At 42.4% G+C, this 20,585-nt stretch overlaps 1 protein-coding gene across 1 annotated transcript in view; it reads right to left on the bottom strand.

The window, feature by feature from the left end:
- Positions 1 to 921: 921 nt before the first annotated feature.
- The window catches only part of HPCAL4 (hippocalcin like 4), an 87,435-nt gene continuing 67,771 nt past the window's right edge, over positions 922 to 20,585 (bottom strand). Inside the window, exons 2-4 of the mRNA XM_073665610.1 lie at positions 5,213 to 5,390; positions 4,836 to 5,051; positions 922 to 2,665 (exon numbers count right to left, since the gene is read on the bottom strand). Coding sequence (XP_073521711.1) covers positions 2,468 to 2,665; positions 4,836 to 5,051; positions 5,213 to 5,374 — 576 coding nt within the window. The 5' untranslated portion in view covers positions 5,375 to 5,390 and the 3' untranslated portion in view covers positions 922 to 2,467. The remainder of the gene's footprint in view (positions 2,666 to 4,835; positions 5,052 to 5,212; positions 5,391 to 20,585) is intronic.

The raw sequence follows: 20,585 nt of genomic DNA on the forward strand, positions 1-20,585 counted from the left end.
ATGTTGTAATGAGTGATTCACTACTAAAATTTAAGAAGGGCATGGATGCCTTTCTTGAAAAGTATAACATTACAGGTTATATATACTAGATTCCTTGATAGGGCGTTGATCCAGGGAACTAGTCTGATTGTCGTATGGAGTCAGGAAGGATTTTTTTTTCCCAATGTGGAGCTTAGTGTTTGCCACATGGTTTTTTTTTGCCTTCCTCTGGATCAACTTGTTAGGCTATGGGTTGAACTAGATGGACTTAGTCTTCCTTCAACCTTAAAAACTATGTTACTATGTTACTGTATGCTCAGTGTATAGTATACAGTTCTATATACATATTGTATAGTATACAGTCTTCTGCGTTCCAGTTCCTAAGTTATTGTGTATAGTTGAGTCACTTCGCCTTGTTTCCATGTAGAAGGTGAGGACAACTTCTGGCCAGATGTCTCCAAACAGTAGATAGATATAGCTTGCTCCAATGGTTGCTGCCAGTTCTTAGCTGTTGGCGTTGTTGGAAATCTTCCAATTTTTAAGGGAACTAAGCAAGATGTGTCTTTCATCTGTTACACTAAGTTTCCCTGACAAACCACTGCATGAACAGTTCTTAATGTTTACCATTTCTTGGTTCTTGTTCAAATGAGCTTGAACAACACATCTTGAAACCCCAGTCTGGTTTGAAATCTTTGCCTGGGAGAGAACTTGCTGATGCAATATAACTACCAGGAGTATTGTTGCTGAGATCAGTCTTGTCATGGTGTAGGACTTGTCACCTGAAACTGTCTTTCACAACTTCACCTTTGTAGCAGAGTTTGGCTGTTCCCCAGTTTTACACTTCCTACGTATACCTAGGTGTATCTCTTCTGACCCCAAGTGTGGCACTGTTTGCATTACTTTCAATCTCTTATGGGTTTTAGTCAAAATGAAAAATAATGCTTTCATCATTTTAATATATTTTATTTTCAAATAGAAAAATATACCAAGTCAACTTGTACTGTTCAGACTATACACTCACACACAGAGCAAGCAAGGGTTTAGGAATCTTCTGCTGGGACAGTCATGGGGACAGTTAAAGGACCGACAGGCCCAAAAGTGCTGACATACAATTTTTCTGCATAATTGCACCATGTTAACCATAGCAACACAATTAGGGCTGAATTTTGTTTGCTTATCCTTTTATTTGGCACATAAGGGAATTCATGTTCATTAATTATTGTTGCAATAGCAGTCTTGTTACAAACAAATTTCTGAGCCTGTCTCTCAAATCACCTAGCAATGCGGTAATAATGCTCCAAATATGTATCTGCCATGCACTTGGTGGCTTGAGATCTCTATGAAAAAAGAACAGTTTCATCAATCACCTATGTAGTATCTGCCACAAATTCACATTTAACAACACTCAGACACTCTAACTAAGCACTTTACACATAAAAAAATAATGATAAGAAATAGCATGTTAGTTTTCTACTTATGTAACATGCAAAGTATTCATATGTAAGCAAAATAACAGCGCATGCCATGCATCCATAGCCAATGTATTGTAATTTATATGACATAAATAACATTCAGTTCACAGGACATATTTGTAAACTTTGTGGTTTTTACCTCCTATGTTCCCATCCATGTCTAAGGCCATGTTTCCATGTAGCGGAAATGCTGCATTTTTTTTCACAAATGTATGCCGTCTGCTCTGTTTATTGTATTGTTTGTTTTAGAAGTGTTCTCCGTTTTTTTATGTATGCATTTTAGGTGTGGATTTGTCAAAATATTTTTTATGTGTTTTTAAGGCATAAACACTATGATTATGCACTTAAAAACGCAATTGTGATTTTACGTGTGTTTTTAGGCTCCCCATAGGTGTATGTGGAAAAAACCACACGAAAGAAACAGTAAAGCTGGGTCTTTAAATGCACAATGAGCATGAGTTATCATGAAATCACATGATAGGCTGTAGGCTGGCCGATGGAAAGCATTACAACTTTTGATAGCAAAATAACTTCTCCTTTCCCAGTGCTTAGCTTCAAGCAACTGACAAAATATATAATGTACACTGCTTATATATCAAGCGCCAAACAAATTTCATGAATTCATCCATGACCAATCAAACAGTAAATAGAAACATTTTTACTGTGAAGAACGAGACTTTTCTTGTTACCTTACGCATTGACAGAGACAGGTGGATTTATGTGTAGTATTACGCTAATAATATCTCAACTTTAAGCCATAAAAGGTTATGAGAGAATTGAAACCCTGTACACAATGAAATTGTGTACCGATGTGTGTATCTTCCTGTGCGTGTGTGTTACTGGTCGGCATTGTCAGTCTCATATCATCATTTGTTGAGAAGTCGATTCACCACCTCCCTCTTTCATGAGATCAGGACTGTTACTGAATAGGAAGAAAGTCCCAGGAGGATGTGGGATGGGAAAGGTAGTGAGGTGCATGCAGGGTGCTCAACAGAGCCGTGAAAGTGGAGAAGAGGCTATTTTTGCATGTCACATTGCAAAAGAAGCACTATGGAGGGGTCACTCTTTGCTGCCTCTTTAAACTCTTCCAGGGTGATTTGATCATCTCTGTCCTTGTCCATCTTTGTGAAGATTTTGTCAACTCTCTGTTGTGGAGTTAGGCCATCCTGATTCATGCGCATCATAATTACAGTGCCGACCATTTTGTAAATGGCCTAAGGGTTAAACGGGGAGAGAGAAAACATAACAATTAATAGCCTTTAATTTATTGGATGAACTTTCAATAAAATGTGCATATATTTAAAAGGAGTTGCCCTATAAAAAACGTACCACCTATCTACTGAAGAGATGAGAAATGTTTGTTCACTGGAGGTCAAACAACTAAGACCCCCCCTTGTGAATAGAGAGGCAGTGCACCTTCGTAATCACTGCTCCATTCACTTTATTGGGGAGTAATAGTGCTCATGGTAGTGAATAGAGTGAAGGTCATGCCTGCACAATACTTCTTCATTCCCCCAGGGATACTTTGGAACCCTCCTTCTTGTAATTGATGTGATTTCTGGTGGTAAGAACCCCAGCAATCATACATTTATGAACTGTCCTGTGGAATAGTGATAAATGTTTCTTATGGGACAACCTCTTTAATATTAATTCTGTAACAATGCAACTATTTATAGCAAGAACAAAATGCCCCCATCAGGATTGCCCATAATAGAAGATCTATTCTGCTTCTCTTAGCTATTGTTTTACAGAAGTCGTGGTGTCAGATTCTACTCTTAAAACAGGTGCAGAATGAAAATGGGACCAAAACTATGTGAGGTTGAATTTACACATAACACATGCTGAACGCAGATGTGAACAGAGGCTGAACAACCAGGTCTGATAGGAAATGTTTCCTATAAAATTATTCCCATCCAATCATAATATTCCTGTATTGGGTATACATCTAATTGTGGACAAAATCAATAAAGTGGTAGGCAAAGCAAGGCTTCTAAACTGGGCACAGCAATGGATGATGTTTAGTCATCAGATATGTTCCATACAGAAGCTGCAATTGTCTAAACTGTATATTAAACTTCAAGTAGCATTCCACAGCCATTGGTTTTCTTTGTCTCAGATTACTGCAGTTAAACATTTTATACACTCCACTACTCCTCAACATGGAAATTGCAACACCAAGAAGGAAAAGTCGTGAAATTATAAAAATCAAGGGATTGATATATGTGTTAAAGATATGCAAATGATGAAAAATTTAAAAAAAAAAATTTTTAAATATCTAAATTCATTCAATATTGATTATGAGCGTCACCCGCAGAAATACACGCACTTACACGTCTTGGCCTGTAATCAATGAGGTTATTAATGAATGTCTGAGGAATGTTCAGCTTGAAGATCCAGTTACAATTGCCAGCCATTGACGTCCAGAGATGCTTGATGAGAGACAAATATGGAGACGCTGTGGGCCATGGTAGCACGTTTAGCCCACGCAGCCTGCTCACAGTAGCACGAGCAATGTGCGGCCTGATGTTGTAGTGTTGAAAAAACTAGGACACCTAGGTGAAATGGCTGTACCACTGGTTCCACAACCAAATCAATATAATGCAAAGCTGTAAGTGTACCTGGAATGAAGATTATAGGGGTATGGCTAGTGTACATTAAGCCACCCTACACCATAATCCTGAAAGAAGGATCAGTGTGACTTTCCTTTAATAGCGTTGCCCATGTTGTCTCCAAATTGAGCAATATAAGCTGGAATGAAGGTCTATCCTGTTCAGCGATGAATTCTGCTTTTGCCTTGGACACATTGATAGCCGGAGATTGGGCAGGAGATCACATAGTGGCAGTAACCACCCCAAAATTTCTCAGCTACATGACTATTATCTAGACTGTAATTGTGAATCAGAAAATCATTTGCACAGCTATATGCACTACAGAGATTGCAATCACATCTACAGTACATCCCTTTGCTTTAAAGGTTCCATAAAGGTTTTTCTGCCATATACAAAAGCATCAGTTCTATAGAAGACACTTAAGGCATTTAAAGTCCCATTTAGAGATTTTCAATTTAGGCCCAAAATTCGTCTGCATAAAATATTTTGATTATTGCTGTAACTAAACAAACATTTAACCTGCACAATTTTCAGTTATGCAGTATACTCGTAGATATTTATCATTATCGGTCTTGACACTAGAGAGTCTCATTTTATTTCTAGCTCAACAATATATGGTGTCATTTGCTATTAAAATCCCTATGATTTCATAATGACATGTTTTTCTTAGATTTGCTGTAGATAAGTTGAAAAACGTATTTAATATCTGTTCATACGTTTACTTTTCTCTTCCCGTATTGTTATGCAATACAATCCAGCCTTTAATGTTCCATACCTCAATAATCTCAAGCATTTCCAGTCTTGTAATTTTCCCATCTCCATCTAAATCATACATTTCAAATGCCCAGTTTAACTTCTGTTCAAAACTTCCACGTGATGTGACACTTAAGGCGCAGATGAATTCCCGGAAATCAATAGTGCCATCTCCATTCTTGTCAAAAGTACGAAAGGCATGTTGAGCAAATTTGGAAGCATCACCATATGGGAAAAACTGTAAATACAATAAGCAGATACTTGGTAAAGAATATACTGTATACTAGTATATATTTAATTTGATTTCATTTACCAGTTTTCATATAGAATTTTGTGTTGCAGACAAATCTATAGTTATGGATATAATATGCTATCATATGAGTAGCAGGTAATAAATACCTTAATATAGAGCTGCTGGAATTCTTGCAGGTTAAGGATGCCGGATGGACAATCCTTCAGAAATCCTTTATACCAATGCTTTAATTCTTGCTCTGAGAATTCTGTGCTTTGCACTAAATCTTGTAGCATCTCTGGAGCCAGCTTGCTGTTTGGTTTTCCCATTTTGGCACTATAAAGGCTTAAAAACAAAATAATGAGATTGTTGAAACAACTTTTTTCTATTTTTATTGTTTGTTATTTGTTCTTTTATAACAAATAGAATAACAAATGTTACCACAATTATCAGGAGTGCCAACTTTAAAACACATTCTAGGGAGTGTGGCTAGAGCTGTTTAATGGCAAATCACATAGCAGTTTCCAGTATATGTTTTAGAACTGTAGAGTCAAACACCTCAGTAATACTATATTGATATCAAATGTGATAGATTGACTCATTCAGCTGCTTACAGAGGTAGTCACGGGAATACTTTCCATTTAAGTGCTCAACTGGTTTAGTAAAACCGTACTGCATAAACCAGTCCAAAATTAGGTAAACAAACATGGCCCTTCTGGCATAACAGGAAAAACAAAATAGCATACAGTACAGTCTGTGTGGCTACAGGGCTCCGCCTCCTTAGGAGAACAAAAACAAGGTTCAGTTCTCTTTAACACTAGCACAGCTACGGAGCTCTCATCTCCAGACACACCGAACACTGAATGAATCCAAAGGCTCCACATTTACCTTCTGAATCACACCCTGGGGTGGAGATATGGTGAACAGACTCCCACCCACTCTTCAGCTGATCACAAAAAAACATTCCTTAATATGGCCGATTAACCCCTCTCAGCACTTAGTATGCTGGGGCATTTTTCTAGGTTCATATCACTGAGGCTAACATCCTGAGTGACACATATCCTCTCTATTATTTTACCAGTGACCTTCTCATATATTCCCCACCCTCTCTACCCAAAGCCGGGGGTTTTGGCACCTTTAGTCACTAAACAGGGAAGTCTAGACAGAGCATCTGCGTTATCGTGTAGTTTCCCGGGCCTATGCTCCACATGGAAGCTGAAATCCTGGAGTGCTAGAAGCCACCTAGTAACTCTGGCATTCTTCCCCTTCCTTTCTCTCATCCATCTCAGTGGGGCATGATCTGACACTTGCCTGAACTTTCTGCATAGCAGGTTGTACATCAGAGTGTCAATTGCCCATTTGATAGTCATAGCATAGCATGATTCTTTTCACAAGAGGAAAGTTTCCTACTTAGGTATAGGATTGGATGTTCCTCACCATCTATTTCCTGGGACAACACAGCTCCCAAACTGACTTCTGAGGCGTCTGTCTGGACCACACATGCCTTATTGAAGTCAGGTGCGACCAAGACCGGCTGTTTACACAGGGCAAGTTTCAACTCTTGAAACGCCATTTCCACTTCGGAAGACCATTTGGTCATCGATGACTGTGTGCCCTCAAGAAGGTCGGTCAGGGGAACAGCTATCATGGCGGAATTCAGGATAAACCAGAGATAGTATCCCACAATTCCCTGAAACGCCCTAACCTGTTTCTTTGTGATCAGTTGCAGCCAATTTTGGATTACATCTACTTTGTTCACTTGTGGCTTTATTTTGCCCCTCCCGATGATATAGCCTAAGTATTTGGCTTCCTTCTTCTCCATGGCGCACTTCTTCCTCAGCACATCCAGAACTGCTTGAAACTTTTGCAGATGACATCCAGGTAAGCTGCAGCGTCCTTCTTGTGTGGGGAGAATTTACCAGTACTCTTTCGTTAGGTCAAGGGTGGTGATTTATCTGGCTGACCCTAGCCTCTCAATGAGTACATCGACCCAAGTCATCGGATATGCATCGGACTTGGACACCTCATTGAGCTTCCTATAATCATTACAAAAGCACCATTCTCCATCAGACGTCGGCACAAGGACAATGGGGCTGGACCAGCCGCTCTTTGACTCCTCAATAATGCCCAGGCTAACTCTCCTCACCCCCTTCAAAATCATCTTGCGGCGGGCTTTGGGAATTTGATATGGTTTTAGGTTTACCTGCACATGCGGTTCCATCAGGATTTCATGCTTGATTACCTGCGTATATCCTGGCAACTCTGGAAACAGGTATCGGTTCTGCTGAAGCAGTTCTCGGCACTGTTGTTTCTGGGCTGGTGACCGTGTCTCTGCCTCTGTGACATCCTCGACCTTAGCCCTCAAGTAAGTACGGGAGTAGGCAATCACAGTCTCGGCCATCCTTCTCCACGATCTTCTTGAGCATTAGCTTCAAGGTTTTGTTGAACCTCTCCACCAGGCCGTCCATCTGTGGATAGTACACCCTGATGTCCTGAGTTGCGTAATCTGGAGGGCCTTACACAACTCCCTCCTCACCTTACATAAAAAGGAGTTCCTTGGTCAGTCAGGATCTCCTTTGGCAGGCCCGTCTGGGAAAAAATATGGACTAGCTCTTGGGCTATACTTTGGGCAAAGGAGTTTCTCAGTGGTACCACCTCTAGGTACAGTGTTGCATAGTCCATGACCACCAGGATATATTGGTGACCTCTGGCAGACTTAACTAGGGGTCCAATAAGATCCAGAGCAATGCGGTCAAATGGAACCTCTATAATGGGTAATGGCACTAGCTTGGCAGTCAGTTAGCTGACCGGTAGGACAGGACCGGCAATAGTTAACAATCTCTCAGGGACATCCAGGCCAGTAGAACCTCTGAAGGACCTGCTCTTGGGTTTTCTCTATGCCCACCCAAGATAGGAGGCAGGTCAGTAAAGGCACTGTGAGCTGTCATAAGAGCATACGGATGAATATGTAAGCAGAGCACCAGATAGAGCCCACCCCACAGGCCGCCCCAAAGCACGAGCATATCATTATCTCCAAACTGAAAGTCAAAATTACACAACAACCACAGGACGGACTTCATCAACCAAGGTATCATATTAATCAGTTTAATGTCACCCACGTGACATGTGTATGTGGTTTACTCAGCACAATCCTGCTGACATGTGCGCTTTAAGTGATCATAAATCAAAATGCGGCTATTTGTTCAAGCTTGGAGAAAATTCAATTTCTTGGTCTAGCAGAATACAGCTGTCTGTAGCATTGTCATCTACAGAAGCAGAGTATACAGTACAGACCAAAAGTTTGGACACACCTTCTCATTTAAAGATTTTTCTGTATTTTCATGACTTTGAAAATTGTACATTCACACTGAAGGCATCAAAACTATGAATTAACACATGTGGAATTATATACTTAACAAAAAAGTGTGAAACAACTGAAAATATGTCTTATATTCTAGGTTCTTCAAAGTAGCCACCTTTTGCTTTGATGACTGCTTTGCACACTCTTGACATTCTCTTGATGAGCTTCAAGAGGTAGTCACTGGAAATGGTCTTCCAACAATCTTGAAGGAGTTCCCAGAGATGCTTAGCACTTGTTGGCCCTTTTGCCTTCACTCTGTGGTCCAGCTCACCCCAAACCATCTCGATTGTGTTCAGGTCTGGTGACTGTGGAGGCCAGGTCATCTGGCGTAGCACCCCATCACTCTCCTCCTTGGTCAAATAGCCCTTACACAGCCTGGAGGTGTGTTTGGGGTCATTGTCCTGTTGAAAAATAAATGATGGTCCAACTAAACGCAAACCGGATGGAATAGCATGCCGCTGCAAGATGCTGTGGTAGCCATGCTGGTTCAGTATGCCTTCAATTTTGAATAAATCCCCAACAGTGTCACCAGCAAAGCACCCCCACACCATCACACCTCCTCCTCCATGCTTCACGGTGGGAACCAGGCATGTAGAGTCCATCCGTTCACCTTTTCTGCGTCGCACAAAGACACGGTGGTTGGAACCAAAGATCTCAAATTTGGACTCATCAGACCAAAGCACAGATTTCCACTGGTCTAATGTCCATTCCTTGTGTTCTTTAGCCCAAACAAGTCTTTTCTGCTTGTTGCCTGTCCTTAGCAGTGGTTTCCTAGCAGCTATTTTACCATGAAGACCTGCTGCACAAAGTCTCCTCTTAACAGTTGTTGAAGAGATGTGTCTGCTGCTAGAACTCTGTGTGGCATTGACCTGGTCTCTAATCTGAGCTGCTGTTAACCTGCGATTTCTGAGGCTGGTGACTCGGATGAACTTATCCTCAGAAGCAGAGGTGACTCTTGGTCTTCCTTTCCTGGGGCAATCCTTATGTGAGCCAGTTTCTTTGTAGCGCTTGATGGTTTTTGCAACTGCACTTGGGGACACTTTCAAAGTTTGCCAAATTTTTCGGACTGACTGACCTTCATTTCTTAAAGTAATGATGGCCACTCGTTATTCTTTACTTAGCTGCTTTTTTCTTGCCACAATACAAATTCTAACAGTCTATTCAGTAGGACTATCAGCTGTGTATCCACCTGACTTCTGCACAACACAACTGATGGTCCCAACCCCATTTATAAGGCAAGAAATCCCACTTATTAAACCTGACAGGGCACACCTGTGAAGTGAAAACCATTTCCAGTGACTACCTCTTGAAGCTCATCAAGAGAATGCCAAGAGTGTGCAAAGCAGTCATCAAAGCTAAAGGTGGCTACTTTGAGGAACCTAGAATATAAGACATATTTTCAGTTGTTTCACACTTTTTTGTTAAGTATATAATTCCACATGTGTTAGTTCATAGTTTTGATGCCTTCAGTGTGAATGTACAATTTTCAAAGTCATGAAAATACAGAAAAATCTTTAAATGAGAAGGTGTGTCCAAACTTTTGGTCTGTACTGTATGTCTGCAGCCCACGCAAGTCAAGAGGCCATTTGGTTAAACCAATTGTTAGGAAATCTTGGTAAGCCATCAACTCAACCAATTGTGATTTATAAAGACAACCAAGGATGCATTAAACTAGCATGCAGTGAGAAGATCAATGTGAAAACCAAACACATTGACATTAAACATCACCTGCGTGATTTGTTAGAACGTAGCATAGTTGAGTTTGTTTATTGCGACACTGACCAGATGATAGCTGAAGTTATGACATAGTCACTTCCAAGAGCCAAATTTGAAGAATTCAGAATTACTATGTAACTAACAGGATACGTAGTTGTTGGAATAATGCTTATTATTGTTTGCATTGTAACAAGTACTATTTGCTACTGTTTAATAGTGCATGAGTTTCTGTCTTCAGCAATAGTGTTATATTGCCAGGAAAGCACTGTTAAAAAAAGGAACCAGGAAGTTCCTGCTCACTGTGTGTAGCTGAAGCACAATTTTACTTTCACTTTATGAGCTGACAGACAAGATGCTACGATCCTAAGCTATATGAAATATGAGTTGTAAGCTGTGTTATCTTTGTCCCTGAATAAATATATATTCACTGTAGAACAGCTGGACAGTACAGAGATTAATCTGCCTTCAACAGAAACCATACAAGCAAGATGGTACAAACCAAATGTTATGGGCTCACCTGTTGAGGTAGATTCTCTAAACTGCATGTCAGGTTGGACAAAAATTGATTACACAGTCAACAGACTTGGATTGCATTTAGAACAGATAACACCAAGATAACAGGCAGACGTGCGCAGCAGTAAACTACAAAAGATACAAAGCCAGGAATGTAGACATAAACAAACTAAATATATATAATCAGTCCAAGATTTGCAGCAGCGTTTGCAGTGTGAATAGCTCAAGAACAGAGTTTGTTAGGCTGTGTGTCCACGATGCGTTTTTAATGTGTTTCCGCAGCGTTTTTGCAGCTGCGGAAACGCATTAAAAACGCATGGTAGAAGGGCAGCAATGTTCCCCAATGACAATCCGCGGATTATCATTGCGGAAAAAAACGCAGCACTATCAATTATTTTGCGGAAGCGCTGCGTCTTCGCCGCCATTGACTTGCATTAGACCGCATGGATTACGCATCTCTGTATATGTAGATGCGTAATCCAAGCGTTCTAATGTGCGGATGGTACCCGGGTGTAGAGGAAAGGAGAGTCTCATCCACACCCAGGTACCATTAAAAAATCTGTAAAAAAAAGAATAAAATAAAAAATAAATGTATACTTACCTTCTGGCGGCCCGCGCTGCGCTCCTACTTGCTTCCTGGCACTTTGCAGTGAATTGAAGGACCTGTGCTGACGTCAGAGTCATGTGACGGGTCACGCGACGTTGATGTCGGCAGGTCTTTCAATTCACTGTTGCCGGCAAGGGAGAACGGAGTGAGCGGGACACCGGGGGCCATCGGAGGGTAAGTATATATTTATTTTTTTATTTTTACCACTCTCTCGGGTCACACTATATAAATCCATGCTGTTTGCATGGATTTATATAGTGTGACCTAGTTGTCACAAGCACTTTCCAAGTGAGGCAGGTGAGGGGACCACACATTTAGCTAGCTGAAGTGTATTGCGGCGCAGAGACCTGTCAGGTCCGTGCATAGCAATGCACGCTGCCGGCCAATCAATGGCCAGCAGCTGACCTAGGCATGCACGTGACTGGGGGCGCATAGCAGTGACGTCATGCGCTCCCATTGCTTGCATGATGACGTCAGCTGTCGGGTGCAGAAGACGACGACACGTGACGGGAGATCGGGGGGAAGTTGAGTAAAATGGTTTATTTTTTTCTATATATTAAAGAACAGCGGCAGAACAGGGACATATACAAGGATGGGGGTTATATATACCAGCATGGGGCACAGGATAAGGGACATTTACCAGGAAGGGGGATATATATATATCTGGATGGTGCACAGGATAATGGACATATACCACGGTGGGTCATATACAGGTGCATCTCACTAAATTAGAATATCATCAAAAAGTTAATTTATTTCAGTTCTTCAATATAAAAAGTGAAACTCACATATTGTATAACTTCATTACAAACAGAGTGATCTATTTCAAGTGTTTATTTGTTAATGTTGATGATTATGGCTTACAGCCAATGAAAACACAAAAGTCATTATTAGTGATGGGCGAGCACTAAAATGCTCGGGTGCTCAATGCTCGACCCGAGCAACGAACCCAATGTAAGTCTATGGGAAACTCGAGCATTTTTCAGGCGGCTCCCCCCAGCGGTCTGCAGAGGGCCTAAAAATTGCCCAAATCGATGGGAACAGTGCTCAAATGACAAATACTCCTCCACACCTTGGGCTATGTTCACAGGTAACGGTTTTAATGCATTTTTGCACTTTTGTATTGCTTTCAACCGTGACAAATGCATTCACCGGGAAATGTCATTTTAACATTTTACAACCTTATCTGGCCATGTGGTGTGTGACACATCATCAGACACATCCTGTTTCATTTATGAAGGAGGGACTCTGAAAGTCACAAAGTTATAGGGCCATCAGGCGGCCTTTACTATTCTTAAAGGGCCAGCAGTCGACCCTCACTATTCTTAGAGAGCCATCAGCCGGCTATGCTTTGTTGTTCCCATTACTAAAGAGTGGGTCTCCTATACTGTTATTGCGTATGCAGTGAGTGGCAGGTCTGCCCAAAATTTGGACGCACCCCAATACAGCTTTGAAAATTTGGATGCAACCCAATACCCCTTTGAAAAGACTTAGAGGAGGGCCTCCTGAAAACAATGTTCCCATTATTAGGAAGTGGGTCTCCCATACTGTTTGCCTATGCAGTGAATGCAAGGGTTGCCAAAAATTTGGAGGCACTCCAATGCCCCTTGGAAGAGACGTGGAGGTCAGAGGTCCTCCTGAAAACAATGTTCCCATTATTAGGAAGTGGGTCTCCCATTGTGTTTGCCTATGCAGTGAATGCTAGGGTTGCCAAAATTTTGGAGGCACTCCAATGCCCCTTGGAAGACACTTGGAGGTCAGAGGGCCTCCTGAAAACAATGTTACCATTATTAGGAAGTGGGTCGCCCATAATGTTGGCCTATGCAGTGAATGCAAGGGCTGCCAAAAATTGTGAGGCACTCCAATGTCCCTTGGAAGAAACATAAAGGGCCTCATGAAAAAATGTTCTCATTATTAGGAATTGGGTCTTCCATAGTGTTGGTCTATGCAGTGAATGCAAGGGTTGCCAAAAATTTGGAGGCACTCCAATGCTCCTTGGAAGAGACGTGGAGGTCAGAGGGCCTCCTGAAAACAATGTTCCCATAATTAGGAAGTGGGTCTCCCATTGTGTTTGCCTATGCAGTGAATGCAAGGGTTGCCAAAAATTTGGAGGCACTCCAATGCCCCTTGGAAGAGACGTAGAGGGCTTCATGAAAAAATGTTCCCATTATTAGGAATTGGGTCTTCCATAGTGTTGGTCTATGCAGTGAATGCAAGGGTTGCCAAAAATTTGGAGGCACTCCAATGCTCCTTGGAAGAGACGTGGAGGTCAGAGGGCCTCCTGAAAACAATGTTCCCATAATTAGGAAGTGGGTCTCCCATTGTGTTTGCCTATGCAGTGAATGCAAGGGTTGCAAAAATTTGGAGGCACTCCAATGCCCCTTTGAAGAGACGTAGAGGGCTTCATGAAAAAATGTTCCCATTATTAGGAAGTGGGTCTCCCATAGTGTTGGCCTATGCAGTGAATGCAAGGGCTGAAAAAATAATTGGGAGGCACTCCAATGACTCTTGGAAGAGACGTAGAGGGCCTCATGAAAAAATGTTCCCATTATTAGGAAGTGGTTCTCCCTTAGTGTTGGTCTATGCAGTGAATGCAAGGGTTGCTAAAAATTGGGAGGCACTCCAATGCACCTTGGAAAAGAGGTGGAGGAGGGCCTCCAAGTGTATGGACTGACAAACATTTACCCCTGGGGGGTATACATGAACATACTGTATAAAAAATTTGTTTTACGGGCATCATAAACACCCTTTAAAAAAATTATGTGGGTGTTGCATCACGGACCACGGTCACCCTGGTGATATGGTGGTGGAGAATGAGGAGAAGGATGAGGACAAGAGCAAATAGCTAAAATCAGGAAGCGTATACCCATGTGTGGGTGTGAAAAGGTGCATGGGAATACACCTTCCAAAAAAAGACACTGGATTTGAGTTTATGTTACGCTGCTATCATTCGGTGGTGTTGAGAAGTCTGGCCCAATCCAGCCCTTGTTCATTTTTATAAGAGTCAGCCTGTCAAAATTTTCAGTTGACAGGCGGATGCGCATATCAGTTATAATTCCACCAGTGGCACTAAAAACCTGCTCTGATAAAACACTAGCGGCAGGGCAGACCAGGACCTACAAGGCATAGAGAGCCAGTTCATTCCACGTGTCCAGCTTGGATACCCATTAATTATAAGGCACAGAGGAATCACGGAGGACGTTGGTACGGTCGGCAAGGTACTCCCTCAGCATCTTCCCAAACTTTGCACTCCTTGTGAGAGTATCCTGCACCTCAGGTCCTGTGCGATGGGAGGGGCTGAGAAAACTCTCCCAGAACTTTGACAGTGTTCCCCTGCCTCTGCTGGATTGGAGTTGTGTCTCTCTCGCCTGTACTCCTTGGTTGTCCAACGAACTATGACCTCTGCCGCCAACGTTTTCAGATGGGATTTTTTTTAATAGTTCCGCAACAAGGGCCTTCTGGTACTCCCCCATTTTTGTAGACCTGTTCGCCTCAGGAATAAGAAATATAAAGTTCTCCTTGTAGTGTGGGTCTAGAAGTGTCACCAACCAGTAATGACTGTCACCCAAAATTTTGAGAATGCGAGGGTCATGGGAAAGGCAGCATAACATAAACTCAGCCATGCGTGCCAGACTGCGAACAGGCAAGACTTCCGTGTCCTCACCAAGAGGACAACTAACCATGCTCTCCTCCTCCCTGTCCTCAGGCCATGCATGGTGAACAGACGGTATGACAGTTGTGCAGGTAGTACCGTCTATAGCGCATGAAACTAGCTCCTGTTCTTCCTCCTCCTCTTCCTCATTGTCACCCAATCCACATTGGGATGAGATGAGGCTGGGCTGTGTGTAATCACCTTGTATGGTTCCTTGCTCCATCTTGCTCTGCCTGCAATCCATCCTCTTTGATTGTGAGCAGAGAGCGTTTCAGAAGACAGAGAAGTGGGATGGTGACGCTAATTATGGCATCATCGCCGCTCACCATCTTGGTGGAGTCCTCAAAGTTTTGGAGGATGATACAGATGTCTGACATCCATGTCCTCTCCTGAGGTCTTATGTGTGGAGTCTGAACTGAATACCAATGGCCTTGCTGATGCTGGTAGTCAACAACTACCCTTTTCTGCTCACAAATCCTTCCCAACATCTGCAGTGTAGAGTTCCAACGTGTGGGGACATCACACACCAGTCGGTGAGCCGGAAGCTAAAAAAGCTGAAGCACGTCAAGGGCGGCGGAAGCTGTAACTGACTTTCTAAAATGGGCACACAGGCGGCGTACTTTGACAAGCAGATTCGGCAGCTCCGGGTATGTTTTGAGAAACCACTGAACCACGAGGTTAAGCACATGGGCCAGGCATGGTACATGTGTGAGATCGCCTCAGAGCCGCCACCAGGTTCTGGCCATTGTCACACATGAACATGCCTGGCTGTAGGTTCAGCGGTGTCAGCCACAGATCTGCCTGCTCTTTCAGACCTGTCCACAACTCTTCAGCATTGATTTGATTTTAGCTTCATTCTCTTTTGTGTTTTTTTTCATTGAAGACAAATTAAATGAAGAGAATAATACCAAAGAATTTGTGATTGCAATCATTTTCAGGAAGAAACTGAGTATTATCTGACAGAATTGCAGGGGTGCCAATACTTTTGGCCAGCACTGTGTGATACGTGTGACGGACAAACCACAGTTTTAAATAGCTGGCCTGTAGGTAACTATTTTTAACAGTGCCAACCTCGTGTCAATAAGTTCGCTGACACACTGCAACAAAATTTTAATGGAGGCCAGAAATGGCAGAATTTTCAGAGCAATTATATGTGATCTGTGTGACGGACAAACCACAGTTTTAAATAGCTGGATTTTCAGCGCTGTAATATGGGAAGGACCTGGCTGTATTCTGCAATGCCAACAAGCAAATGGCGCAGAAAAACGGTGTTCTCTGGATTGCTTTTTAAGCAAATAATCAGGATTAAGATAAAAAAAGATTCCTGGGCCCTGATGCCTGGGGCTACTTATACAAATACAGTTATATGAAAAAGTTTGGGCAGCCCTATTAATCTTAAGCTTAATGTTTTATAAAAATTGGTGTTTTTGCAACAGCTATTTCAGTTTGATATATGTAATAACTGTTGGACACAGTAATGTTTCTGCCTTGAAATGAGGTTTATTGTACTAACAGAAAATGTGCAATCTGCATTCAAACTAAATTTGACAGGTGCATAAGTATGGGCACCCTTATCATTTTCTTGTTTTAAATACTCCTACCTACTTTTTACTGACTTACTAAAGCACTTTTTTTGGTTTTGTAACCTCATTGAGCTTTGAACTTCATAGCCAGGTGTATGCAATCGTGAGAAAAGCTACTTAAAGTGGCCACTTGCAAGTTGCTCTCCTGTTTGAATCTCCTCTGAAGAGTGGCATCATGGGCTCCTCAAAACAACTGTCAAATGATCTGAAAACAAAGATTATTCAACATAGTTGTTCAGGGGAAGGATACAAAAAGCTGTCTCAGAGATTTAACCTGTCAGTTTCCACTGTAAGGAACATAGTAAGGAAATGGAAGAACACAGGGACAGTTCTTGTTAAGGCCAGAAGTGGCAGGCCAAGAAAAAAAATCAGAAAGGCAGAGAAGAAGAATGGTGAGATCAGTCAAGGACAATCCTCAGACCACCTCCAGAGAGCTGCAGCATCAACTTGCTGCAGATGTTGTCACTGTGCATCGGTCAACTATACAATGCACTTTGCACATGGAGAAGCTGTATGGGAGAGTGATGCGAAAGAAGCCGTTTCTGCAAGCACGCCACAAACAGAGTCAGCTGAGGTATGCAAAAGCACATTTGGAGAAGCCAATTTCTTTTTGGAAGAAGGTCCTGTGGACTGATGAAACCAAGATTGAGTTGTTTGGTCATACAAAAAGGCGTTATGCACGGCGGCAAAAAAACACAGCATTCCAAGAAAAACACTTGCTACCCACAGTAAAATTTGGTGGAGGTTCCATCATGCTTTGCGGCTGTGTGGCCAATGCGCCAATGCCGGCACCGGGAATCTTGTTAAAGTTGAGGGACGCATGGATTCCACTCAGTATCAGCAGATTCTTGACAATAATCTTCAAGAATCAGTGATAAAGTTGAAGTTACGCAGGGGATGGATCTTTCAGCAAGACAATGATCCAAACCACTGCTCCAAATCTACTCAGGCATTCATGCAGAGGAACAATTACAATGTTCTGGAACGGCCATCCCAGTCCCCAGACCTGAATATCATTGAACATCTGTGGGTTCATTTGAAGAGGGCTGTCCATGCTCGGCGACCATCAAACTTAACTGAACTGGAATTGTTTTGTAAAGAGGAATGGTCAAAAATACCTTCATCCAGGATCCAGGAACTCATTAAAAGCTACAGGAAGCGACTAGAGGCTGTTATTTTTGCAAAAGGAGGATCTACTAAATATTAATGTCACTTTTCTGGTGAGGTGCCCATACTTATGCACCTGTCAAATTTTGTTTGAATGCAGATTGCACATTTTCTGTTAGTACAATAAACCTCATTTCAAGGCAGAAACATTACTGTGTCCAACAGTTATTACATATATCAAACTGAAATAGCTGTTGCAAAAACACCAATTTTTATAAAACATTAAGCTTAAGATTAATAGGGGTGCCCAAACTTTTTCATATAACTGTATCTGTAAAAGCACCAGCAGACAGAACTGAAATGGGGCCTCTTGCTATGTGCACTGCAGTCTGCTATATACCCTGCCTGCCTGCGTAGCACTGATATCTCTGCAGCTGAATTAGTCTTCAGAAGGACTGTTAGTTGAGATTGATATGTAGAGAATCTTGTAGAATACCTACACTAACCAATAAACAACCAAATCTCTCCCTAGCTCAGCAGCACCTCTCCCTACACTGCCTGATTGCGGAGTAGACTGTCACGAGCACGGCGGTGCCAGGTCTGATATAGACATGATGGCGCTGTGCGGCCAGCCAATCACTGTAATGCCACAACCAACACGGCTGCGGAATTACAGTGTGTGGCAGGAAATCCCTGCATGATGATTGGCGCTCTAAAGAGCGCCAAACATGCAGGAAGGGAACCCAAGCTCCCGCCGAGCAACCCCGGAAATACTCGGCGATCGCTGAGCATCTTGAGCAGTGAGATGCTCGGGCGAGCACCGAGCAGTAGCGAGCATGTTCGCTCATCACTAGTCATTATCTCAGTAAATTAAAATAATTAACAAAAAACACCTGCAAAGGCTTCCTAAGCATTTAAAAAGGTCCCTTAGTCTGTTTCAGTAGGCTCCACAATCATGGGGAAGACTGCCGACTTGACAGATGTCCAGAAGGCAGTCATTGACATACTCCATAAGGTCCCAGAGTTCCAATTTTCATTTGGAAATCAAGGTCCCAGAGTCTGGAGGACACAATCCAAGCTGCTTGAGGTCTAGTGTGAAGTTTCCACAATCAGTGATGGTTTGGGGAGCCATGTCATCTGCTGGTGTAGATCCACTGTATTTTATCAAGACCAAAGTCAGCGCAGCCTTCTACCAGGAAATTTTAGAGCACTTCATGCTTCCCTCTGCCGACAAGCTTTTTGGAGATGGAAATTTCATTCTCCAGCAGGACTTGGCCACACAACCAAAAGTACCAATACCTGGTTTAAAAACAACAGTATCACTGAGCTTGATTGGCCAGCAAACTCGCCTGACCTTAACCCCATAGAGAATCTATGGGGTATTGTCAAGAGGAAGATGAGAGACACCAAACCCAACAATGCAGACAATCTGAAGGCTGCTATCAAAGGAACCTGGGCTTCCATAACACCTCAGCAGAAATATATACCAGGATGAAGGACATATATTCCCGGACAGAGGGCATATATATATATATACATATATAAATACATACATATATATACAGTACAGACCAAAAGTTTGGACACACCTTCTCATTTAAAGATTTTTCTGTATTTTCATGACTATGCAAATTGTACATTCACACTGAAGGCATCAAAACTATGAATTAACACATGTGGAATTATATACTTAACAAAAAAGTGTGAAAGAACTGAAAATATGTCTTATATTCTAGGTTCTTCAAAGTAGCCACCTTTTGCTTTGATGACTGCTTTGCCCTCTCTTGGCATTCTCTTGATGAACTTCAAGAGGTAGTCACCGGAAATGGTCTTCCAACAATCTTGAAGGAGTTCCCAGAGATGCTTAGCACTTGTTGGCCCTTTTGCCTTCACTCTGCGGTCCAGTTCACCCCAAACCATCTCGATTGGGTTCAGGTCTGGTGACTGTGGAGGCCAGGTCATCAGGCATAGCACCCCATCACTCTCCTTCTTGGTCAGATAGCCCTTACACAGCCTGGAGGTGTGTTTGGGGTCATTGTCCTGTTGAAAAATAAATGATGGTCCAACTAAACGCAAACCGGATGGAATAGCATGCCACTGCAAGATGCTGTGGTAGCCATGCTGGTTCAGTATGCCTTCAATTTTGAATAAATCCCCAACAGTGTCACGAGCAAAGCACCCCCACACCATCACACCTCATCCTCCCTGCTTCACGGTGGGAACCAGGCATGTAGAGTCCATCCGTTTACCTTTTCTGCGTCGCACAAAGACACGGTGGTTGGAACCAAAGATCTCAAATTTGGACTCATCAGACCAAAGCACAGATTTCCACTGGTCTAATGTCCATTCCTTGTGTTCTTTAGCCCATACAAGTCTCTTCTGCTTGTTGCCTGTCCTTAGCAGTGGTTTCCTAGCAACTATTTTACCATGAAGGCCTGCTGCACAAAGTCTCCTCTTAACAGTTGTTGTAGACATGTGTCTGCTGCTAGAACTCTGTGTGGCATTGACCTGGTCTCTAATCTGAGCTGCTGTTAACCTGCGATTTCTGAGGTTGGTGACTCAGATAAACTTATCCTCAGAAGCAGAGGTGACTCTTGGTCTTCCTTTCCTGGGGCGGTCCTCATGTGATCCAGTTTCTTTGTAGCGCTTGATGGTTTTTGCAACTGCACTTGGGGACACATTCAAAGTTTGCCCAATTTTTCGGACTGACTGACCTTCATTTCTTAAAGTAATGATGGCCACTTGTTTTTCTTTACTTAGCTGCTTTTTTCTTGATATAATACAAATTCTAACAGTCTATTCAGTAGGACTATCAGCTGTGTATTCACCTGACTTCTGCACAACACAACTGATGGTCCCAACCCCATTTATAAGGCAAGAAATCCCACTTATTGAACCTGACAGAGCACACCTGTGAAGTGAAAACCATTTCCGGTGACTACCTCTTGAAGCTCAAGAGAATGCGAAGAGTGTGCAAAGCAGTCATCAAAGCAAAAGGTGG

This window comes from Phyllobates terribilis, unplaced genomic scaffold (assembly GCF_046119375.1).
Source record: "Phyllobates terribilis strain yellow unplaced genomic scaffold, ASM4611937v1 Scaffold_2__4_contigs__length_985480577, whole genome shotgun sequence".
NCBI lineage: Eukaryota > Metazoa > Chordata > Amphibia > Anura > Dendrobatidae > Phyllobates > Phyllobates terribilis.